The 25550-nt window shown below is 41.8% G+C and overlaps 1 protein-coding gene across 2 annotated transcripts in view; it reads left to right on the top strand.

Annotated features, from left to right (window-relative positions):
* The window catches only part of CD44 (CD44 molecule (Indian blood group)), a 55166-nt gene extending 30396 nt beyond the window's left edge, over positions 1-24770 (top strand). The window contains exons 3-8 of one of the 2 annotated variants that reach the window (XM_029582294.1): positions 7985-8121; positions 11262-11348; positions 12393-12860; positions 18442-18546; positions 20101-20179; positions 23880-24770. In XM_029582294.1, coding sequence (XP_029438154.1) covers positions 7985-8121; positions 11262-11348; positions 12393-12860; positions 18442-18546; positions 20101-20179; positions 23880-24096 — 1093 coding nt within the window. In that variant the 3' untranslated portion in view covers positions 24097-24770. Of the gene's footprint in view, positions 1-7984; positions 8122-11261; positions 11349-12389; positions 12861-18441; positions 18547-20100; positions 20180-23879 lie in introns of both variants that reach the window. The other variant, XM_029582293.1, reaches the window with a different exon arrangement.
* Positions 24771-25550: the final 780 nt, after the last annotated feature.

Below are 25550 nucleotides of genomic sequence, written 5' to 3'. Positions count from 1 at the left end.
TCCCATGACCCTACTGTCAAGCTACAGATGCAACTGCTTAGGCTGACAGAACACCAGCATTTCATAGAGGCTAATCTGCTCCTAATCGCCTAAAAGCTCTCTCTGTGTTGTACGCCATCTGTCATGGATGAAAAGTAATACTGTGTATCCAGAAGTTGTGTGATTCTCTGACCTGTTTTCACCATGGCACTCCCTTCCCCCAGCCGGCAGAAGAAAAGAGAGCTTGGTGGAGTGCCAACCCTCTGTTGCATTTGCATTATCTGACTCAGTTTCCTAAGTTTACATTGCAGAGTGCGAAAAACACCTACAGTGCAATTAAGTTACTTTGGTTATTTGCTGGTGTGTAGTGCTCTTACTTTAGGGCTGGGCTACTACTTGGGTGTTGCCATTAGTGCATGAGAGCTGTAGCATGGTTTAGAGTATGAGATATGTCTTGCTTGTCTGTTCATTAGGTATATCTATGAAGACATCTTGATGCCAGAAAACTCTATATTCTTTCTTGCATTATGCAAGTTCAGCTGTCTCTTCAATAGTCTAGGACAAATCTTTTCTAAGTTAAACTCGGCTCACTGTTCGTTGAATCCATGTAATATCACTATATTGAAAAGCATCCATGAAGTTAGCAAGTAGCACATTTAAGACTAATCGGAGAAAATTTTTTTTCACTCAACGCACAATAAAGCTCTGGAATTTGTTGCCAGAGGATGTGGTTAGTGCAGTTAGTGTAGCTGGGTTCAAAAAAGGTTTGGATAAGTTCTTGGAGGAGAAGTCCATTAATGGCTATTAATCAATTATACTTAGGGAATAGCCACTGCTATTAATTGCATCAGTAGCATGGGTTCTTCTTAGTGTTTGGGTAAGTGCCAGGTTCTTGTGGCCTGGTTTTGGCCTCTGTTGGAAACAGGATGCTGGGCTTGATGGACCCTTGGTCTGACCCAGCGTGGCAATTTCTTATGTTCATCAAAGATACTCTATTACTGTCCCTACAAACACTAGTGAATCTATCTCTATCTGAGGGCTCTCTTCCTAACTCCCTGAAGAAAACAGTAATGAGACCCCTATTAAAAAAGAACAATTTAGACCCGGTAGATCTCAATAACTTCAGGCCTGTGTCTTCTTTGCCTTCTTTGGCGAAACTGATCAAAAATAGTGTTCTGATTTAACTGACGAATTTCATTGAGTCCAAAGAAATCCTAGATCCTCACCAGTTCAGATTTAGGAAAGCACTATGTGCCCAACTATTATACCTATCCCTCATTGACTCATTCAGAAGGGGTCTCCACACAGGCCATAGTTTCATTTTGGTATCGCTAGATATCACAGCTGCTTTCGATACCATCAATCATGCCATTTTATTACACCGCCTCTGTGAATATGGCTTCTCTGGAATGGTACTTCAGTGGTTTACTTCATTTGTGTCCCATTGGCAGCAGCACGTCCAGTTCAATAACAAGTCCTCTCATTGGGCCGATATAACAACTGGACTGCCCCAAGGATCAGCATTCTCAGCCATGTTATTAAATATGTATTTGTCACCTTTGTATAAAGTGCTGGCTGGATTGTGTGATGGTTACAAATTATATGCAGATGACATTCAGTTCTTCTGTCACGTGTGCCCTTCATGGTCAGACACAGTCGACTTGGTCAATCTATGCATATTTGACTGTGTTCTATTGTCAATTAAGCGCTAGCTATTCTGTAACAAGCTATCAATAAATTTATCAAAAACACAATGTTTGCTGGTTCAGCACCCCCTGTCTAAAAATTATCATGATACTATCGTGATCGACAAAATCGCTTTTTCCCTGAAGTGCAGCATTCATAACCTGGGTGTGCTAATCAACCATTCTTTTATTTTTTCGCCTGTTTGTAAAAAATAGAATCTGGGCAGGATTCTTCAAACTGCGAGTGCTGTGCGGTCTCTAACACCTGTTAGAAAAAGCCAACTTCCAAACAGTGGTACAGGCATCCATCTTACCCTTACTAGTCTACTGTAATTCTACTCTTTTTGGGTCTATCGGTTGCAACACTCAAACGTCTCCAACTGTTTTTCAATGCTGCGGCGCAACTGATTACCGGCACGAATAGAAGAGAGCACATCATGCCAGTGCTATTTGAGTTACATTGGCTCCCAATTGTGGAGCGAATTAAATTATAAGATAGCAACCAATGGGTTCAATCAGATCTCTTCTATTACGGATATATTGCCCGACCCGACAGCTTCGTTCGACACAACAAGGGCTGCTTGATGTGCCCTCACCACTTCATACCAGGCTAAGTGCCACCAGAGAGCATGCCTTCTCAGTAGCCACCCCAGTGATTTGGAACTCGTTTCCAGAAGCTTTATAGATGGCAGATAGCGCAAAGTTCTTATTAAAAACATGGCTTTTCAGACAAGCCTTTTATTAAGTCCACAGATATTTTTTTGTCTTATTTTGTACTTTCTATGACTGTGACTATTGATTTAATGTAAATGATGTGATTGTGATTATGTACATCACCTAGGATATGGGCAATTAATAAATCCAAATAAAAGATAAGACTAAATATATAATATTTCATACTGGCATTTCATATTTATGACCACATGTCAGAGTTAGCCTGCAAATCAAACTGGTTGGCAATCTGTAATAAATATGTATGTGAGTGGTCTCCTCCTATGCATGCAAACCTAGTGCATTGTGGCAGTCCTGAAAACTCGACTGGATAGGTGTGCCTCCAGGAGAGGCCTGGGAAACAATCATATGTTATATGTATTTCATGCAGATTTACTTATTAAACCATTTACATATGACATTATCTAAAACTCTAAGCAGTTTAACAACATAACATACTGACCCAAAGATTTCCTAAATAGGAATGTCTTTAACTCTCCTCTTCAAAGTTCTTCAGACAGGACATGAAGCTAGCAAAATGTTCCACAAAGTTGGTCCTGCCACAGTGATCTACTTTCCTGAGCTGAACTTGATGGACTTGAAGGAATGTCCAATAGATGCTGTCCTACAGAGTGGAGAGTCCTTTGTGACCTGTAGATTGTTTTTATGAGGAGCTCAACACACAGATAACTTCTGAATGCCTTATAGATCAAAGTTTAGAATATCATAAGAAGTCCTCTCTTCAACCGGCAACCAATAAAGGGCTACAGGAATGGGCGCAATATGATCAAAACAAGAGATAGCAGGGAGGGTATGGGCTGCGGAATTTTGTATGACTTGTGATGCATGCAGACTTGAAGAGAGACCTAGGTAAATAGTTTGAAATTCAGTCCGTTTTAGCTTCAAATGCACTTAAGGAAGCTGAGGTTAAAACTCAGAGCGGATGCTGTTAGAAACTCATTTGCAGAGAAAGTAAGCGAAGTAATTTTGCTCCACCCATAATTTTGGTTCGGAGCTGCAAAAGCCATTTCTATGATTTCATCCTGCTTCATTTGAATTATGACGACTACTGCTGCTTGCTTCTGTAGCTCTATTGGATGGACGCAACATGGGCAGCCATGCATACAGCATGATTTCCACAGTTATCCAACGGGAGGCTCGTTAACCATCAACGTTTCCTCCCAGTTTAGGTTTAGGGATGGCAATCTTCAAACTGCAGGCGCATTCTACCCATAGGCTTTCTACCACTTCTGAAAGGGGAAGGTCCTGCTCACATACTCTCCCTGCTAAACTGGACCCACAGGTGACTGGCACCTGCGTTTTCTGTGAGCCCTCTTTTCTTTTTTATTGAAAAATAATGGGCGTAGCATCGGAAATGCAACCTCTGAACATAAACATTGCCCGGGCATGCCCGTTTTACCGTGGGCAAAAGTACACATGTTGTGCAATATCCTTTAGCCACTTTGAGGGAAGTCCATTTTCAGACAGTTTCCACAGGTAAAGCGCATCTTACCCATCTGAATGGCTTCCAGTAGGTCTATAAAATATCAGGTTGAACCATAGAGCATTGCTACATGGTAATGCACAAGGAGGTATTAGAAAATTCCAATACAATAAATGAGTCCACAATGATTGCAAGAAATTCAACGGCATGGACGCTATGGATTGCGGCTTTCATTTCATATTCCTTAAACAATGCTGTTATCATGACTTCTCTATAATAATAATGTTGGAAATGTCCTAATAAGTCTTTTTTTTTTTTTTTTGCATGCATATTGCATCCCTAGTGTTTCTACAGACCTGATGCAGAATCAAGCAGGTTTATATTTACTATAACAATAATCTGTATAGGATACTTGGGGGCTTCTCCAGCAATTCTGCTTCATCACATGAAGTTGAAGATGATGGGGCACCTACTAAAGTCATGCATGATCACTGAACTATGATTTTATCTTCCGCAAATGTCAAACCATTTGTTCTTTGAGGGATCTCCCTGCATGAGAAGAATCAAATCAATGTGCTGTGCTGTCCACCAGCCCTAGGGAAGCACAGCAATGACAAGAGCTTGCCTGATCCTGTGCATCAGGAGCCATTTCATGTCACCACAACCACTGGCCGGTTTCTATACAAGCAAAGTGAAAGGAAGGTGACTGTCAAGTCATGAGAGTTTACAGAGTCTGTAATGTCCATTACTTGCAGCTTGCATGAATTAGTGTGTTTACTATGTTCATCTATTTAGATGCGTGGAAGTAAAGGCTGATTTTAAGAAATATATAGGCTCTAAGTGAGGCTGCCCTATTTTTCTTGAAAAAATAGATATTCACCTACCCCATAGAGAGCTGAGACACTTCCTATGGAAGGGAGGGAGACTTAGAATACCTTTGACACAATTAATGTGTGTCAAAGGTATTCTAAGGGGGGGGGGGAATGAGATTAGCTGATATTAGTCTTTACAATTATGGCACTAATCTTCGACAGCTGGCAGACTGGATCATGGATAACTCTTATTATTGTAACTTGAAATTTGAAACGGTTGTAGTTTCCCTCTACATCTATACTATGTTCTTCATGCTGGAACATTTCAATTGTCAGATTCTTTGAACGGGCATGTTTTGGTTTCTCTAGCAAGAAAAATTTGGCAGTGGCTAACATCCCTTTCTGGCAAATCACATAGTGATCATATTTCCCCCATCCTCTATTCATTGCATTGGTTACCCATTGAATTCAGAATAAAATATAAAATTCTTAAAATTATTCACAACTTTTATATAATGACTCTTCCACCTTCCTACGCTCCCAATTCCGCATATACAAACCAAATAGACGTTTACGCTCCGCACAAAATAATTTGCTACAAGTACCCACCATCAAAATTGCTCATTTAGACATCACAAGAAGATGCGCTTTTTCGGTTGCCAGCCCTCAACTTTGGAATGCTATTCCTGAAAATCTGAGACCTCTTGCCAGCTTGAAAGAGTTTTAAAAAAGAGTCTAAAAACTTTCCCCTTTTGATCCATGTTCTGTTACCTAAACTCCCCTTCCTACCCTAACTGAACCCCTTTCCTCTGTCTTCATTTTTGTTTATTTTCACGACTTTTTCCCCTCTTTGTCTCGCTGGCATTGTCAATATTTTCTTATTTTAATTTGCTGTTAACTTATTTTTTAACTTGTATATGTGTTTGAAATTTTTTTTATTATGTATGTTCTTAATTTTGTAAACCGCTTTGACCACGTATAAAAACAGTATATAAATACTTTTCAATAAAATGAATAAATAACTGGCAATGTTAATTTTCTGCCAGGCATGGAGAGGAAGATATTTGCCCATTGCTCTCTTTTTTTTTTTTTAATCAAAATAATTTTTATTAATAACAAAGGAACAGTGTCCCCCAATAAACAGTTACATGAATCATGCCATTAGAGGCAGTAAGCACATAACACCAGAATTCAAGGTAGCTTGTACCGTCATCAATTTTTGAAGAGTAACCTACTCCCACCTCTTCACTACCCACCCTGACTCTATCCCACCATCCCATTAACCAACAGCTCATCCACACCTACCAGAATCATTCCACAATCAGACCACAAACAGCCACCCTACCTACCCTACTCACCCCCTTCCCTACCCCACCTACCCAGAGGACCATTCAGACGTATAACCAGTATTGAGAAGTCCATCCTGTAACTCTTGTGGGAAAAGGTCAAAACAGGCTTCCCGACATGCAGTTTAAATTTTATCTTTCTTCCACTTGCCGACTAAGAAGTCCAGTCTTTCCAGCTGTAGAAGGGATGCCATGCTACCAAACCAGGCTGCAAGTGTTGGCACCGCTTTAGGGTCTGTCCAATCCGTCAATATAGTTCTGAACGCCAGCAAGACAGCCATTCTCTCAAATTTTGTTTTTGAGCCGATCCCGGGAAGAGCTCTAGGTAAAGAGCTAGTCAAGAGCATCTGCCCCGTATTACATATAACAGTAGTTGTCCTTTTAGCAACAATATCCAGGACGGACATACAAAAGGACTTTAACTCACATGCAAAAAGGCGGTGAAAGAGCGTGCCTTCCGTTTTTACCACACTTAAGACATAAAGGTGAGAGAGCGAGCTTCATCCGGAACAGACTAACATCATCGTAGTATAAACTGTGCAGCATTTTGAACTGTACCTCCCTGAGACTAAAATCAGGCAATTGTTTATATATGGCTGTAAAGTGCGCTGCCATCTGTTGAGCTGAAATTGGAGAGTCCAAAGTGGAGGACCATCGGGCAGCCAGTCAGTCGAGATTGTTAGCTGGTTGCATCTTAAGTCCCAGTTTTTTCCAACCGGTGATAGTATTGGCAAGATACGCTACATCAAACACTTTTATTAGCAAAGTCCATTTCAGCCACCAGCTCTGCCGTCGACCACGAAAACGATCTTGCATAATGTCGTGCCTGTAGATAGGCATAAAACTGGCGCGTTGGCAATTGAAAAGTGCGAGCAAGAGTGGCAAAGTCCAATAACACATGAGATTCCGGATCATTTATTTATTTATTTTTCGTTTTTATATACCGAGGTTCCTGTATGAAATACAAATCACTCCGGTTTACATAAAACTGTAACTTAGTCAAAGGCTGTGCATAAAACTGAACATTAGCCAGAGGCCGTACATAGAACAGTAGAATATGTTAAATATGTTAAATACTTAAATATAACAAGAGAGAATGAGTACGGTGCATATAACCAGTGAGAATGAATACGGTGCATATAACAAGTGAATGAAAAAGGGAACATGTAACAAGTGCCTGAATACATGAGGCTGTGTAATGAATATGGAACATAATAACCAGTGAAAGAATACTGAACGTTTCATACATTTCATACATATGAAATAGATGAGTTCTCCTAAAATGAAGAAGGAGCCATTAGATATCTGGATGCCTTATACAACTTCTTGAACAATTACTTACTAGCTTTTAGTATAATATTTGATGGTCTGTTATCTCAATTTTTATTATTGGGAGTGGGGGCAGGGATGTATTATATTGGGGTGGTTTCTGTTACTATTCATTCTTTGTGTTCATTGTATAAGCGTGATGAACTCGGAGCCACAAATACCATGCATTGCGCATTTATTTGTCTTGTGAAAATTCAGGAAATAGATTTACACATTTAAAAAAGAAATATGAGCTGTAACCTTTGTGTTGGATTAACTTGATACATTTCTTGTCTAGCTTTTGGGAGCTAACATTCCTTCCTTGGGTAAAAACAAAAAAAAAAAAGAAAACCTGATGTTTTGACTTTGAGGAATGGAGTGTTAGATCCCAAAAGCTAGACAAGAAATGTATTGTTGGTCCAATAAAAAGGTGTCTCCTTCTAGAACGTTTTGGTTTATTGTATCTGATGACGAGGACTCTGCCCTCAAAAGCTCAGGCCACAATAAATTCATTCATCTAGAAGGTGCCACCTGACTCTTGTCAATTTTTTTGCTACAGCAGACTAACACAGCTATCCTTCTGAAGATTTTTGTTTTGACCTTTTATGTATAACCTTTACTTGCAGGAAATCTGTTCTGTGCTGAATCATGAGCTAAGTCGGGTGCCTATGTTAATGGTTTATTTCCTATCTTTTGCAGGTATGGATGGATAGAAGACAACATCGTAGTCCCACGCATCCACCCCAATGCAATTTGCGCGGCAAACAATACAGGCGTTTACATTCTGATCTCAAACATTACTGATCGATACGATGTCTATTGCTTCAACGCCTCAGGTATTTACTTATAGGAATGGATTTGGTTTCCATGTCTCTATCTAAGACAAGCAACAGAATGTGTGAAAGGATTAAATAATGTCCACAAAATTCATAAAGCAGTCATAACCACTTCATTTAAGAAGATTAAAAATGTGTCAGCGTAAAGCCCAAAGGTTTGACAAGAGTAGAAGGTCTCCTGACATGGGCCGTGTTTCATAGGAACTGCGTCATAGGGAACCCAAACTTAGGAGTGCTCTAGACAGTTAAAGATTAAGCAAGCATCATTTCAAATCATTCAAACTGGGCATACACTGTTAATGTGGAAATAAACTTGCTTCAAGCACTGATGCACCATTCTATCATTCAAATCGGGCTTGCACTGCTGAGTTGGCACAGGCAGAAAATAAGATGATACAGGAAGCTGAATTGTTGAGTTCAGTACGTTGGGGTTGTAGAGTATTTCTAGCAGATGCTCAAGGCACAGTAGGAGAGAGAGAGAAGTAGCTACAATAAAGATGTACAAGTACACAGGGTGTTTTCCAAAAACGATAAAGGTCTGTATTTCAAGAACACGTCACAGGCGAGAATGTTTTAACCAACAGCAAATGGCAGGCAATATTCCAGCGGATTCAATCATAGCATGGCCCCCAACATAGTACTATGTTTTCCTATCAGCTTCAACGGGAGGGATAGAGAATCACAGTAAGCCTTGCCCAAAGAGTTGGTATAGATTTAATCAGCAAAAGGTCTACATGAACAGGCGGCCATTCGGAGTAGCCGATGCTTTTGATGTTGGCGCTCCTCCCATTACCGGATGTGTTCCCTTTAATGCTGAGAATGCTGATCTCTCCAAAGTAGTTGCCATCTCCGAGCCAAGCATACTCTCTCACCCCATCTGTCTGGACGGCCAGCTTCCCTTCCGTGATGTTAATTTCCAGCTAATGTCACATGTCTAGTCTATGAGATTTCGCACTCAGTTTCAAAGTCGTTTACACGTACAAACAGGTTGGTTTCATGCACGTCACTGGCTTGTTATAAAATAGCCTGGGCCTCTGTGCACATAACCCAGTTTACCACCTACTTTTATGCACGCTGGGGAGAGGCATTGCAGGATGAAGTCAGGGACTTGCGTGCATGCATTTTGATTTTAAAAAGGGCACGCATAAATTACAGTGCAAAAAATCACTCCCTCAATAGAGCTGGTGTGACTTTGTGAGATATTTTATGTTCATACTGGGAAACTTACCCAGGACGTTTCAAAGCAAACTTATGTGCATACATTTGCTTTGAAAATTTGGGGTAAAAGATATGCACAGACTTTACCCTTCCTAGGGAAATGAAGCACTTGGAAGTTGTCCAATCCGTGCACTTACCTCATTAACTTGTATACACACTTGTTGGTATGAACTTTCTAAATTCAAACAGATCCATACGCTAACCAAATTGCATAAAATGAGCAAGAAATCTGCTTGAGTTTCCATCTATTTTTCCACCTTTCATAAGGGAGTCTAAGGACCCGGGTTACTAAATTTTTTTTCCCCATAAACACAGAATGCGGGAGCGGGGGGACCTTTAGTACATATTAGAACAAAACAAAGCGGGCTAACCTGTATCTCACTAAACCATAAGAGCCTCTCTCACTCCAGTAGACAAATATTACAAATATAGCGCCAGTGGCTGCAAAGAAGGTTTGCAAAATGCCTACAACTCCAAGTTTTTAGAGGGTAATTTTCAATAAGTATTTATATTACTTAATTTAAAAATGAAACAGTACCCCAGCTAAATAAAGGTAGATAATTCAGAAGCCTCTGTTCTAAATGAGCTAAAAATCTAAAAGGAACAGACAAAAACAAACAAACAACCAGTTAATTTGCGTAATGAACGGTAGTAGTCACTGATTCAGTTCCAGATTCTGCATCAGTGTCCTCTATCCTTCATGAATGCATTTTTTTTTTTAACAGATGCCTGTTAAATCTCTCATGATTCATGCCAGTAATTGCACCTTAGAGACGTTCTCACTTGGATCTGATAAATTCAGGGTCGTTTGTTTGTGACTGCACCTTTTTGGCCTCTATCTTCTCTCGTCTAGAATTTTCCCACCATCAAATTATGATACTATTTTGAGTTCTGTTTTTTTCATCAGTGTGTCGCACGTCCTGAGTAAAAGTCGTTAAGGGCATTTGCTGTTATAGTAATGATCCTTATCCATTCGGACGTTTTGTTCACAGAATACTAGCACTCGGTAACATTTAGCATTTGCAGAGTGCAATCCGATTACATACCGCTGTTCCCATAAATCCCCTGGTTTCCAGGGCTCTACTTGAATAAAGCTCACTGGGTTCATCCTCCTTAGATGTGTAGAAGTCAAGGCCTGCAGAGAGGCCACAGGTGAGAGCTTTTTATTGGGCCGACGGTCCATTTCTGACCAGCTCCGTGCAGGATCCCGCGGCAGCCTGTGCCAGGTCAGGCACTGAATGATAGCAGGGCAGTTTTGAAACGAAGCGCGTTGTCCTAACCACTTACCTTTTAATAAGTGCCAGCCCAGCAAGCAACATCATGAATACTCTCTCTCTACAGTTGTAAAGTGTGTCTTCCTTCAGCTTGTTTGAACTGTCAGCCCAAAGAAACTGGGGACTCCATAAAAACTTAGTGGGGTCAGGATAGATTCGGCTGAAACTGTGCAGGAAATTGTTTCTTTTGGGTGGCAATTTTGAGCTAATTTTTAAAGGGAGATTTCCCCCAGAGTTTCCCTTTCACAAAGATGGATTGGTGGGTACTTTGTACCTATTCTCAAATCCTTGTCCCTTTTCTCCTGCAGGTAATGGTACATCGTGCTGTGAATAGTGCACAGACCCTTTTTTTTTTTTTTTTTGCATGGGCAAAGTTTTAGAAATTACCCTGGACATCAACAGTGGGGGAAAAACCTGACTATTGTCTGCAATAGAGATGCATACATTATCTCTGGATAATTCTTATGTTAATCCAAAAAAAAAGCAACTCCAGACATTTTCCCCAAGGCTGACATGGAGCCCTCACTGTGTATAATGCAGGTTGCCCAGAGACTGAATAGTTTGAAGCCAGTAAGGCTCATAAGAACTCGCTGGTTCACGCCCATATTACCAAGTTAGCTGCACTAAATATTTTTTCTTTTCATGCAGAAACTAGGGAGAAAGTGTGTGAGAAAATCATCCTTCCGCCATCGCTCATCTTCGAGCCAGATGAAACAAGTGATCAGACAGAGCAAGGTAAGGCTTCTCTACGTGAGCAGTCTACAATCGCACTGCCACTGTGCCTGGTGGGGAAGCCCCAGAGCAGGAGAAGAAGCCTTCAGTTTGCAGCTCTAAGCTGGAGAAGTGAAGGACATTGTTTGTACTTGGTGATCTTAAAGTTAAAGTTTCTCTGTTCCTCATTCTTCTCCAAAGAAGCCCTTCGGAGCACAGCTTGCTTTTTTTTCCTGCTTTTCTGCGTTGCCAGTAATAAGAGCGTTTTTCTAACATCTCGCTGCTTTGGAGAGTTTTCCTCCGCACCTTGCGAATCAGAGGTTTAAAAACAGACAGGACATGATGGAGATGCAGAATAGCTAGCATGCCCTCACACTGTTTTTACTGTCCTTGGTTTTTCTGTGAGATGTTTTACTGTTAATGTTGAAATTTTCCTTTGGATAATGTGCCCAAGTACCAGTGTTTATATTATAGTAGACACCAACAGCTTTGAAGGCAAGGAAAATACCTTGAGTTGATCAGGTAAAAAGAATCTATAGTCTATACAAATCGGTCCAAGATGCAAGTTTAATGAGCTGGTTATAATTTGTAAAAGGGAATTAATTTAATAAGCAGATTGTATGTATGATAACATTTTCTTGCAAACTTTAAAGTCCATCCAGCTAAGGGTGTTATGAAGTACTATTCCCGGCCCATATCATTATATAAGCTGCTGATATGGTTCATCTCTCAGTGAAGCACTCTGTCTGCAGTGCTACAGATTGTTTTCCAGATAGGGATCTTGGAAACTTGTGGTTCTATATATCTGAGTCAACCATTAAGGTAATGGAGCAGCTTCCCTAGCCGGGCTTGTAGGAGAACCCAGTCACTCATATCGCCCTTCCTCTTATATTTTTCTAAACAATATCAACCCCATGTATTGTACAGCAGTTGTCAGTAAGATATCAGAGTCCTTTAATGTATTGATTGGGATTAAATGGCCATTTATTATATCTGAAAAGACATCTATATCACATGTGTGCCAGAAAGATTATATTTATTAAAACACATTTTTTATTTTGTCAGCAGGTCCTCAGCCTATAGATCCTTTCGGATCGGGCACTGGAACGGAAGCGACGCATCAGGATGGATCCACACCCTCCACACCAGAAGCCGGGACAGATAGCAAGCAAATTCATGGTTTCCAACCTTCTGATACGGTAACAGAAAGCCCTGATGGGCACGTTCATTATGAAATGGACTCCACGTCAGAGGGACCTCCTACCACAGAATCGGACATGGTCCATCCTGATGGATTAGATCACAAAGATTTTGGTGACACTTCGACTGTGACTGTTTCTTCTGGCATTACTACTGATGAAGATACTCTCACTGACGAGGAGGAGGAGGAGCAGCGTCCAGGCCCCCCTCTGATGGACCACACCACTGAGAGTACGTACACGAGCTACGAGGACACAACCGCAGAAGAGGACGCAGCTGTCGTTCCTCCTGAACACGGAGCCCATCCCGATGAAACTCAGAATCCTACAGAAACCGGTAAGGAAGATCCATGCCTGGAGGTGGACAATTACTTTCCCTCTGAAAGCATTTAGTACCTCCCGTAAGTCACGCTGAGACAATTTTGTGAAACTTCCTCTTTTAGTCCATGTGGCCAAGCTGCCATTGTGCTATAAAAAAAAACCCCTCCTACTTCTCCAACTGCTCTTTCATTTTCCTAAAAGGTGCAGTGAATCTGGAGGCTTCATTCCAGTGGGGCACAGGGAGCTGGCATCTTCTTCTGTGGATAGATAAAAAGCAAAATAAAACACAGAAGGGGAGAAGCCAAGAGATGTAGGCCAGGCGTGTGAAATTCTAAAGGGATTTTCCCGATGTGTTTGTGCCTGGCCCAAAAGTGTTGTCCGGAGCATTTCCATTGATAAGGGCCTTGTCAAAGCCACCTGCTCCAATTCTTCGGTAAGAAATCACAAACCCAGTCGCATTTCTGGCCAAACTGGCAACATTACATGTATTAATGAGACCATTCCCCCTCTCCCTGGATTTCTTATTTGTACCCCACCCAGGAAATCCTCCTGTGTGTGTCTGTCAACTAAAAGATAGAGGTAAGGGGGGGGTAGGTAGGGCTGGGGGGTGGGTTAGGGAGGGGAAGGTGGGGGGGGGGGGCAGAAGGAAAGTTCCCTCCGAGACAAAGTTTAGCCGGATAAAGCAAGCGGAGATGGTGTCTGGGGGTGTGGCCTTAGTATTCGGTTCTACCTGGCTATTATTAGGCAGGTGAGTGGTGTGAAAAATAGCCGTCCTGAAATTACCCAGCAGAACGCTTGACTGGATATATTCAGGTAAACTTTCCTGCTTCCCAACCCCCTGAATATCTATCTCTAAGATACCAGAATAGCCTAGGTATCCGGAATTTTATTTATTTATTTATTTCTTTTGTATACCGACATTCGATCGAGATATCACATCGGTTTCCAGAAAACAGGTTGAATAGAGCCGGAACTGCCCTATTTTACATTGTAACAAGAGAACAGTTGATTAAACAATAAATATAAGGAACATTGTAACATATGAATAAAATTAAAATTAAATATTAGATGTGGGTATATAGAAATGGCATATAGCCTATATACAATATGTACAATATGACTTGGTTATGAGTAGGGTGGGGGACAGGGAAGAGGGAGGTTACGAGAAGGGTGGGGGACAGGGAAAAGGGAGGATAGAGAAGGGGGGAGGGGTTATGCGTTCATGCAGAGTAGAAGTTATGCGGTAAGGCTTTCAAGAGCGTTTATTATAGGATGTTGGGGTTCAGGAGGGAATGCTTTCAAGAACAGCCATGTTTTGAGCTGTTTTTTAAAGACTTGCGGTGAGGGTTCGTTTCTGATCAGTTCCGTTGTGATACTGATGCTTTAAGGGGCAACCTTTAGCAAAACGTAGCAAGAGAGACCTCATTCCTGATGTGCATTTAATGGGTGACCTTACGGCACTAGAGGGAATTAGGAAGGGTTCGTTTTACATATAAGAACAGCAGCAAGCACTCGCGGGAGAACAGGCCTGTGACTCTAGCAAAAGATGTTGTTGTGTTTCTTGCTTCAGCTTGTAGTTCATTGCTAAGCCTCAGTCCTCGTGTATCGCTCCATTGATTTGTTACCCAAGAGCAATGGAGAGAGGCGAGGAAGAATTGAGCCGTCTTTAAATTACCAGACAGTGCCGAAGTATTAAACGGGGAGCCTTTCAGTTCTAAGGCCAGTGTCTGTAACTTGGTGCCACTTATTGTTTAGAGAGGATCACTTTCAGCAGCCCGTGAATCAGACTTCTTTGGAAATTTTCCTGGGCTGTGCTGGAGCAAGCGCAGACCTGCGTGCAGGAACTTACACTCGCTCCACGCAGGTGAGCGTTCTGCATGTACCTGTCGCCTGCGTGCTTTTGAAAATCAAAGGTTTGCACACCCCCAGAGTGCGGGGAAAAATACACGCGCTATTAATCTTACACTCATCCTCCCCCCGGATCATTTACAAAGCGGATTTACGTGTATAAACTGGGGTTTATGTGCACAGATCCTTGTAAACATTACCCCCAAATGTAAAGCAAGATACATCGCATAGTCTGGATTGCCCTTGGTGCTGTAAAGCTTGCTCAGAAGGATCATTCCTGAGCACTGGGAGTGTGAAAAACACAGCAAAAACCTCATTTCATTTCTAGAAAACAAAACCAAAAAATGCTTCAGGGTCTGTTTTCCTTTCATTTCAGAAATTAAAAAAGAACCGCGGATTGTGCAAAAATTAGAAACCTTCTCACACCCCCCACCCATCTGTGGGGTCTGCAAAGTCAAAATGAGGCCGGAGCAACCCGCAGTCCTTCCTGCCCTGCGCTGGCCTCAGAGCCAGACCCGGTGGGGCAGGAGCAAATGGGGACGACCCCTGCCGCCTTTCAACTCTGGAGATCCCACAGAAGGGAGATTTCAGTTTTTAAATATCAGCAATACTGGGGGGTTTGAGGGGAAGGGTCCTTGTCTCTTTGTTCTCTTTTTCTCCCTTTTCACTTTGGTCTTCATTTCGAGGGAGATATTCAAAAGCCATTTAGACGGATAACTCAACGGATAACTTATCTATCTAAATGGCAAACTTGGCACATTCAGTCACTTATCCGGCTATAATTTAGATGGATAATAAAGGGGGGGCGTTCCAAGGAGGGGCAAATATATCTGGCTAACCTAGCCGAATTTTGGGTACATCCAGCTGGATAACGTTAGACCTGATTCAGAGCGGGTGAGTAAGACCCTCGCTCCTGGCAGGAGATCTTTTTTGGCCTTCGGGGGGGGGGGGGGGGGGGATTGGAGAGTCTGGGGTGAGACAATTTCTGTTGTGACCGGGGGGGATGGGGGAAATGAAGGCCAGGACTACTGATGCCAACTCTTGGAATGAAACCAGGAAAGGTTGTGGTGGGGGGAGAAGGTTTGGTTTTGTTCCGAGCCTGCTGGGCCTGACAGGGCCGTGGGAGGGAAAGGCTCACACTCAGGCCACAGGCCCTTAGAAGTTTTTATTTTTTGAGCGACACTGACAGCTACTTAACTTTCTACTTAACCAGATATCTTCAAAGATCTGGATATCTGGTCATACAAGGCTGGATAACCTGAAAACCTAACCGGCTGAATATACAGAACAAGGTATCCCGCTAACGTTAGCCGGATAACTTTTCCATTAAATGGCCTACTGGATATTGGCCTCGCTATGTCCAATAAAAGAAAAAAATCAATATAAATATTAAACAAAATAAATTGGAAAAAACCCAAACACTTTTTCTGTGCACAAGCTAAGGAGTACATCTCTCTAGTGCGAGGTAATATGGGAGTCTGCAAAGGAGCCATGTTGTTAATTAAACTTTAGTTGGGTTTTGTTTATTGCTAAATATTGCAATTTTCCTCATTCTTTGAACAAATAATGTAAAAACATCTGCCTGCTGACTTAAGCAACATCTGGACTTCTCAGATATATATCATCCTGGTAGTAAAGGCTTTTTAGGGCTTTTAACAACATTTATTTTAGGGGTGTCTGAAAAATAGCAACATCCCATTGCTGACTCCAGAAGAGCGACAACATACAAAATCCTTTACAAACTCGTTATTAGTACAGAATTCTGTGTGCTTATTAATATGTATCTTCCTTGTAGAAGTACAGATCATATCCCAACTCTGCCAGACATAGCATTAAGCTAGGAATTTCCTGTGAGGTAGCATAAAACACATCAATCAATGGGGTCCCTGTTGACCTCAGAAGTAAAACCATCTGGTGGACTTGTGAACTGTTTGTTTCCTAGACTCTGCTTTTGGAAAAATCTGCTTCTTGATTTTCTCCATGCCTTCAAATGATATTTTAAAAGAAATGGTGGAGCCAGATTGGTGATATTGACTACAAGCAAGCATACATAGAATATGTGACTTGCTATTCCTAACCTTTGGAGGGCCCTATACTTGGGCCTCCTTCTTGGATATAAGGTATACGATGCATGTGAGTTCAGACATAGACGTGAAGACTGCATAATCCCACCTATTCTTTGGCCTTTGAGCATAGTCCTTGTTTCAGTTCCTATTGGTTCAGTCGGTCTGGTATGTACCTAGCCAGAATTATTACTCTGAGAGCCAAGACTCCACAGATAATTTGGCAAAAAGACAAATAGGGCCTTAGTCATATAGAGGTTGATATTCAGCACCACTCAGTCGGTTGCGTTTGGACTTAATTTCAATATTTGGGCATGCTGAGTGGCTGCTGCTTTGCTGGCTATTTATCCAACTAAATGAATTAGCCAGCTAAGCAAGGGGAGGAACAAAGGCATTCTGGGGCAGGGCTACTTATCTGGCTAACTTAGCTACATAAGTACCGATATTCGGTCTTATTTGTTTTTCTATACCGACATTCAATATGGAATATCACATTGGTTTACAGTGTAACTCATTGTCTGGCTTAGTTAGTAGATAAGTCTGACAGCTATTTCATTGTCCTATGGATTAGCCAGATAAACTTTTATATGGCTACCTGTAAGATACCCGAGAATATTTAGTTGGAGAGAGGATGAATGAATATTGGCCTCATAACTTTCTACCATTTAACGTCTATGAGAGAAGATTGGAGGTAACGAGAAGGCAGGATTCTTGTACGCTGGGCCCAAGATTTGGAACTTCTTACCTAAAGAGCTGGGTGCAAGAATTTTCTGGCATTTAGAAAAGTGATGATGATGATTTACCTGTTTACGATGGCTTTTGAGTAAATAGTTTCTTCTACGTTCTGCTGCTTGGGCTTCTTGCACTTTAAGTGTGAAGTGAAATTCTTTCCAGATGTTGTGCTGTGCACCTTTTAGCTCTAGGTGGCTAGATCCACCTTCTTTTAATTGTGCTGTCTGATTGCATTATTGCTCATTTATATGTTGTAGGTTTGTTTCTTGTATTAAATAGAGGCTATGTACAGTAACTTGTTTACTCTGTGCTTCTTTTTTTATGTATTTTGATTTAATATTGTAATCTGCTTTGAGCATCATCTAGATGAGGAAGCAGACTATAAAGAATAAATGGAGGAAACCTTACTTGATTTGCGCTGAGGAGAACAGTGATTAAAGTTTTTTTTTTATCCTGGAATAAAGTAACATTTTGAACTGTGCACAGCATAATTTTTCTGTTAGAATTCCAGTAATTTCTTTCCACCTGTGTCATAGTTTTGGTCCCCTAATGAGTCATTTTTTGGCTCCGCTTTCTTTAAGTCTTTCCGAAGTTTCTCCACTCCTTCCTCACCCTGTCCCCTCTGATGTAGGATCTCACTAGCAGCTGCTCGACTATTAGAGTCATTTTCACTTTTGCTGTGCTAAGGTCATTTATGAGCGATTGGAAGGATTCTGCTTCCTACGGAATCCTAAGATAAAAATTCAAGTCTTGCATTGTATATTTATCAGGTTATGACTAAGTTGCAAGTGTGAATATTACCAGTGGCTTTTGATCTGTGCTAAACATATTTATTTCCTCTCTAATTCAGCGTAAACTTGAGTAAACCTTGCAATTTGGCTTAGGCAGCTTTCTAGTCCCGAGCAACTTCTGCACCTATAGACTTTTCTTTGACGTGATGTCTTTGTCCCCTAGATGATTCCAATGTGAAAGGAAATAACGGAAAGAGAAGCGGTGGACTTAGTGGCAGTCCAGAAACAACAGATGCCCCTGGAGCCAAAAGAGCCTCCAGAGTTCCAGGTTGGTCTTATGGAAAACATTTTTGATTGTGTTGACCATATGGTCAGAACTCAGGAATGTTCACAGTGCAAATTGGAACCCTCTAGTGACCGAGGCAATCTTCACATGATCTATGTGCAGTTCTTCATTACCTTTTCACCCACCTCCACCACCATCATTCCTGTCCCTTTTTATGTATCCAGTTAGTGCGTAATAAATGTTATAAATCTGAGAAATAGTTCCCAGGAGCTAACATCATTACATGGAAAAAAAAATCCTGATCAGAACCTTGCGCATAACTGGAGTATTGACCAGTTACAGTGACGGAGAGAGAGGATTTGTGCTGGTCGTCTCTATTTTGTAAATAGGAAGGCAAGATTAACATGAGCTAACAACAATGCAGAAATAATAGTAGCAATCAGACTGGGTTAATACAGCAAAAGGTCTTTCATCCCAGTGAGCCACGGGAGCCCAACAATTCTGAAATAGACGTGCAGCCACCTCTAGGTTAAGTGGCTTGTTAGGAAATAGTCCTCACTTAACAAGGGAGTATGGTTATGCAGTGCTTTTCTGCTCAAGGGGGAGGGATAATAGAAGATCAAGTTGCTGGGCCAACATAAAAAAAAATATATATGGATAACTCGTCTGGCTTAAATTAGCCAGATGAGTTATCAGGGATATTCAGCAGGATAAACTTCCCGTTGAATAAAGTTATCCAGCTACATGCAGTTGTATAATTTTGAATATCATTGGTTAGGTTTCATAGTTGTCCAGGAATAAGACTTTACCTAAGCCAGTTATATTCAAAGCATATAACCAGTTACGTACCGCCACAGTACTAAAAAGAGTCAGTGGGCCTTCAGGCCTGATTCCGTACACCCCCTCCCCCCCAAGAAAACATTTGACATAACTGAGGACTAGCACCCGATGCTCTCCCTAGCCCTCCTAACCTGCTAAATTAAAAAAAAAAAAAAGTGACTATAGCACCCTGAGCCTGTCCCCCATTCCATGTTTTTTCCCAAATCACTGAGCCCTCCCCCCCCTCTGAAACCCCAGCTGGGATTGTGGTATTGTTTTACCCATTCCTGGCCACTTCCAGTGTTGCTCTCACAACGCTGGAAGCATATGATGATCATGCGTTTGAATTATAAATAATAGACATATTCAGTAATCTCTGCTTTTATCATTAAAAATGGCCAGAGTAGTTTTGTCTTAACCCAAGGGGGCAGTGGTAAGAACAGGGCTGAGAGTTTGGGTAAAAGACAGTGGGGGTGGTACAGGAACATAATGCACATCTACCAAAAAGGGAAGACGACAAAACTGACTTGGATAAGGGGCAATAATCCTGCAGGTGGTCAAGCTTGTATGTTGGCAGCTGCGATGGATCCTTAACTTAAGCAGCATGCACAGGAACAATAGACTGGGTGAGCCAAATAATCCTTATCCTCTGTAACGATTGTGAGAAGCATACACAATGGATGCTTCTCTGTTGGATGTATAGTCATGAGCAATGCTAACATTGAATGATCCGTAGTCCTCGCTAAATATTGCTGTTTTGTGCTTCTTTGCCCACAGACTGGTTGATCATAACGGTGTCTCTTATTTCACTGGCATTAATCCTTGCGGTCTGTATAGCTGTCAATAGCAGGAGAAGGTAAGCAAACCGTTTTGTTTGCTCTTCTGCCTGACGATGCAATTTACGAATGCAGATGTTTAAAAAAAATGTAAATGCAAGTGCTGCGTTTTTACACAAACTAAATCACCGTACACCCATCCAGGTATCACAATATCCATAGCATATGCATACTTATACAATTTCTGGTTTTTATTCCAACATGGACATTTCACAGCTGCAAGCATACTGGTAAATCTTGCCAAACTTGACAAATCCCTGTTGGCCATACTGTTTTAAAAAATGTTCCTACATGCAGTTAAGTGCATGAAGACACCTTTTAAGTACATGGTTGGAGCATCCACAAGTTTAGTGCAGAATTTCCAAAGCTGGTATCATTTCCTTGCAAACAAAACTATATTTATTTATTTATTTTACAACTTTTATATACCGGTATTAGTGGGGACATCATACTGGTTCACAAATGAACAAAAGGACTGAAATTACATGATAACTGGGGGGGCGATAACTTAAGAGCAGCATTGAAGGAAAGGTTAAATACAACAAAAAGGAACTCAAAGAAGAACTTAAAATACAGCGTCATAATATGGCAGTGCAAGGTGGGTGGGGAGTTGGGGATACTATTCTGGGTCAGTTGAATGCTGTAGTTGTAACTGACCCTTTGTACACTTCCTTTTAACATCTTAGTGGCTTGAGTATCATTCTCTGTACTGGCTGGGTAAAATGGAAAATGACAAAACTATTGCAAACAGACTTGTTAGTCGGATCCTGCTGTTTGCGAATTATTTTGGATCTAATTTGCTTCCTTAATTTTTTTTTTTTAAAGCAACAGAATAGTTTGTTCTAAGATGCACATATTCAGGATGGTTGAAAAATTCCTCTGTAGCCCTCTCTATGTACACAGCATAGCCACACTGTATACATAAGTTCAGAAATAGAAGACCTCCGATAATGCTCCTAGAGAACTATTTAAACTAAAACGTCTACCATAAGGTGACTCATAGAGACAGCTCATATCTCTGGTGTTTTATACAGGGGCAGAGCTGGCAATGCTGTGGTTGGTCAGGCTACTTGTCAGTTTCTCAACTGTTTAGAACTAGCCCCGCCTCCTCCACCATCACCATAGAAACAGACAAACATGGCAGCCGATGAAATGCAACCAGTGTTTGACTGGAAGGGTAGGGGAGGGCAGGGGAAAGCATCTGTAAACTGTTAAGCTGCTTTTGCTGACTGGAAACATATCCTGAGCTGGAATTTCAGTATGTGCAAACTTTCTCATGGCGACAGTTAGCTGAAATAGATTTCACTGCCATCCCAGCCAAATCATAAACATTTTAATCACGGATTATGTCCTACCGGATTTATTAAACTTGAATTTATTAAAATGCATTGTTCTCCTCATCACAATAACAAAAGTTCAAGGCGGGTTACAAAGCAAAAACGTAGGGGTCTCTGATAGGCGAGCAGATCGTAGTGAGGGGACCTCCAGTAACCCATGATGAGTTGATCTTAAAGCCTGCAGAGGATCATAAAATCTCAGGAGAGCAGAGATCCCCCGAAGACAAATTAAGTAGTTTATAAATCAAGGTCACAGCCTGTGCACTGGAAGCCAATGCAATAAAGAATGGCAGTGAGAATGCTCTCTCCTGCCAGCGGGCATGCACCAGCTGCAGTGCCATCCAGTGCAAGCAGAAGTCCAAGGCTGACAAAATCAGAGACAGCAGTACTGTACAAAAATCACAAGGGGAGAGCCAAGGCTTCAAGCTCGCTGTTCCATTATTGACTTCTCTGTAGGTGCAGCTCCCAATGCACAACAGATGTTTATGTGCAGGGAGGAAGTGCAGATTTGAATGCATTTTTTTCCCCTTTTTGTTAATAGTAGATTTACGGATCAGTGTGAAGCTTCCATGCATAAGTGCTGCACACTCAGTTACCCAATAAAATTCATAAATATAATATAACCTAGCAGAATAGAATAGAACTGACTCCCTGTTTTCTCAGTGGAGTTAGAAAGCATGATTAAGACCTTATGTATCATAATAGGGGTTCATGAATCTCCTGTAGGATCTAAGAAACAGTAAACTTCAAGCACTGTTTTGAAAAAAAATGTTTGCATCCTGAAAACTGGAGAAGTACTGAGATGCCAGTAGCAGGTGTGTAACCGTCCTGTAACTGAAGCAGCGGGTGAGTATTCAGTGCAGGAGCTGCTATCTGCCTCAGGCGAAGACCAGACTTCCTCCTACGCTGTTTCTTCAGCATCAGCTGCTCCGGTGTAGCGCTTGTGGCATGGGGTAGGAAGTGGGGAGGCAAGATCAGAATCATTGCAAACAGAAAGGAAGGGCAGGCCAGTGGCTGAGCAGGTGACGAATGTTTTACAAGTGAGTTAATGATGAGTAACCGGACAGCTTCAAGCAGCAGCCTCGCCAGTGGAGCCAAATGGTTGAGAACTCCTTCACAAGAAACTGTTGCACTTACAGCACATTGCTGGCGACTGGAAGCCCATGAAACGACGGCAGCCAGCACTGAAAGCACTTTCACCAGATCACATGCTGGATGGGCCCAGTCGTAACCGGGGATTTGCATTCGTTGGAGATGAAACGAGAAACTTTAATACAATTTCCTCTCTCCTTTCATTTTCAAAATAAAACAGAATGTTGAGGGGTTTTTTTGTACTAAAACCTGGCACTCCACTTCGAAACCCCAAACCCAGGCCGCCCCTCCCTCCCAGGGCAGGAGAGTCCGCGGTCGCTCGGCGCCAGCAGATCAAGACCAGCCCGGTTATCCACTTCTTGGGTACAAGAATAGGGCAGCAGGTTGGCTCATGCCAGCGCCGTCATCTCGTACAGAAGGAAGGGATAGCGGAGCCGGCCTCAGTCTCCCAGCGCCCTTTACAGTTGTGTAACAGCGGTGGGGCGGGAGGCAGTGCAGCTTACGCCTGCCCCCTAAATAATAAGTCTTGGGGTAAGAAGATCCGGGGAGCCGGCAGGGGGTTGCAGCAGGGATCACCCAACATTTTTTTTTCTCTTCTGTTTCCTTTTTCAGTTTCACTTTTTGTTGTCTTTTTTTTTTTTCTTTGTGTTTAAAATAAATGAAACGAAATGGAAGAAACGAAAAAAAAAAAAACCCCTAAAATAAATGTAAACCAAATCAAAACAAAACAAAGTGTGCACGCCCCAAATTGAACCCTTTCCGTGGCGTGCTCGCTGTGTACCAGGCGTTCTTCCCTGGCCGTCCATTTTCTTCATTGAAGATATAAAATCCCAATTTGTGACCATTTTACAGCTTTAATCTGGCCATAAATATTTTTCCTCTCTTTGTTTCAACTGTTGCTCGGCCTTTTCTCTTCTTTCCTATAGCAAATTATTCCAAGGCTCTTAGCATGAATTGCAGAGCTTAAAAAATAAACTGTTCTTTCTGATCCATTTTCCTTTCATTCTTAAAACTGAGCAAATCAGCACCAACCCATAATCCAGATTAACGGCTGACCAGGAGTTCAAAGAAAAATGCAATTTAGCTGCTGTTTACGTGATAAAGGGATTGAAACTTAAATAGCTGGTCTGAAAATGCTCTAGGGTAGACCAACAGGAAGCTGTTCTTGTCATTCCTTTCATTCAATACTATTTAACCTGTTTATATAGTCCCCTACTTGCTGAATAACATTGTCATTCCTGCTCATGCAAGCCCTATTCATTCTGCAAAACCCTCCCTTTTTTTTAAACAGGTGTGGGCATAAGAAAAAGTTGGTGATAAATGGCAACAAAGGACCGGTGGAGGATGGGAGGATGGAAGAACTGAATGGAGAACCCAGCAAGTCTCAGGAAATGGTCCACTTGGTGCACCAAGAGCACACGAGTGATGCAAAAGACCCGAGTGATAGATTAATGAGCACTGAGCAAGCACGAAATCAGCAACAAAAGGACATGAAAATTGGGGTGTAAAACTTTTTTTTTCCAACTTGTGGAGAGAGAGTGGGAGCGGTGGGATACCATGATCCTGATATGGAACTGGGACTGGAACTTAAAGATGCAATGTGCTACTGATGTTTTCTAGCATAACTTTTTTTTTTTTTTTTTTATTGTCTTTGTCGGTTTGGATCAGGTAAAAGTAACACGACGACGTTCTTCCGATTATAACCTCCCTCCTCACTCGCTGCCCACCACAGTGGCCTGAATTTAATTGCTCTCCATTTACTGGTTCCCACCTGCAGGCTTCCTGCCACCCAAGGTGTTATTTAGGGTTTGTTAAAATGTTTGATCTGCTTCAGCAGCAAAAGCCTCTGATAAGAGCAGAGGTGCCGGGTGCCTTTCTTAAGACCTGTGTGCGTGCGGGAGATCAGTGCTAGAAGCATTCAGCTGCCTGTATGTCCTGCACACAGAAAAAGGTAATAAAGAATTTGGGGAATATATTCAGAAAGCAGCCAGCTGCCTGGCAGCCACTGGGCACTAGCAGGGCTTATGCGGGTCTTTTTTTAATAGAGGAATTGTGCCACACAAGATGTAAAGAATTTCCGAATGCTTTGGGGCTCCTATGATAGTAAGCAATGTGCTTTATTTAATACACGTCAATCCGTGTTCTTATGCTTTGTGTATATGTGTCGGGGGGGGGGGGGGGGGGGGGGGGGAGCTAGAACAGACATCGTGCACCTCTATTAACTCTTCAGTGACTCGCTCGGTTCCCATTTTCTGAGCACACCGTGAAAAATCAGCACTTACTTTTATATTGGTTTTGATTATTTCGCTATCTAGATTAGTGTACTTAGCTCTTCATATAGACTGGGATGATGGTAAAGAAGCGTCCCCCCCATCTCAGACTGTATCCAGAGCTGCGTTGCCTCGGTGGATTTCAGCTCCAGCGCTCCTGAGGTGAACTGTAAGAGTCTCTGGACCGCAAACCATTAGTTTGCTCGGAAAGTTTTTACCCTGCTGTCAGTTTCAGCTACTTTCCATGAAGTGTTTAAAAAGTTAAAAAATAAAATAAAAATTTTAAAAATAGCTGAACAAAAAAAAAAAAAAAATTGCACAGGCTTACAGCAATGGGCCAGGGTTTGCACTGGGTAGGGATAGTGAGAATGTCCTTACCCTTTTGCTATGTCCAAAGAAAGATCAGCCACACAAGCCAGAAGCAGCAGAGCAGCTGGGAAGAGTGCAGGAACTCAGGTACATATTCTCCTACATTATCTGTTTCTGCCCAAGAATGATTAAAGGGGTAGAGCCCATCTATCCTGTTGTTTTCCTTAATTACTGTTGATTGAAACAGTCTTAATTTAAATAGCAAGTTCCCTTCATGTACATTCACCTCTAACATCTACTGCTCATGTTACCTCCTTGCCAGACGAAAAAACTTCCTTAAGAATTTCCAGTGGCCACAACCCAAAGGCAATGTTCTCCATGGT

This window comes from Rhinatrema bivittatum, chromosome 17 (genome assembly GCF_901001135.1).
Source record: "Rhinatrema bivittatum chromosome 17, aRhiBiv1.1, whole genome shotgun sequence".
NCBI lineage: Eukaryota > Metazoa > Chordata > Amphibia > Gymnophiona > Rhinatrematidae > Rhinatrema > Rhinatrema bivittatum.
The sequence above is the reverse complement of the archived record's forward strand: the minus strand, read 5'-3'. Positions and strand labels throughout refer to the sequence as shown.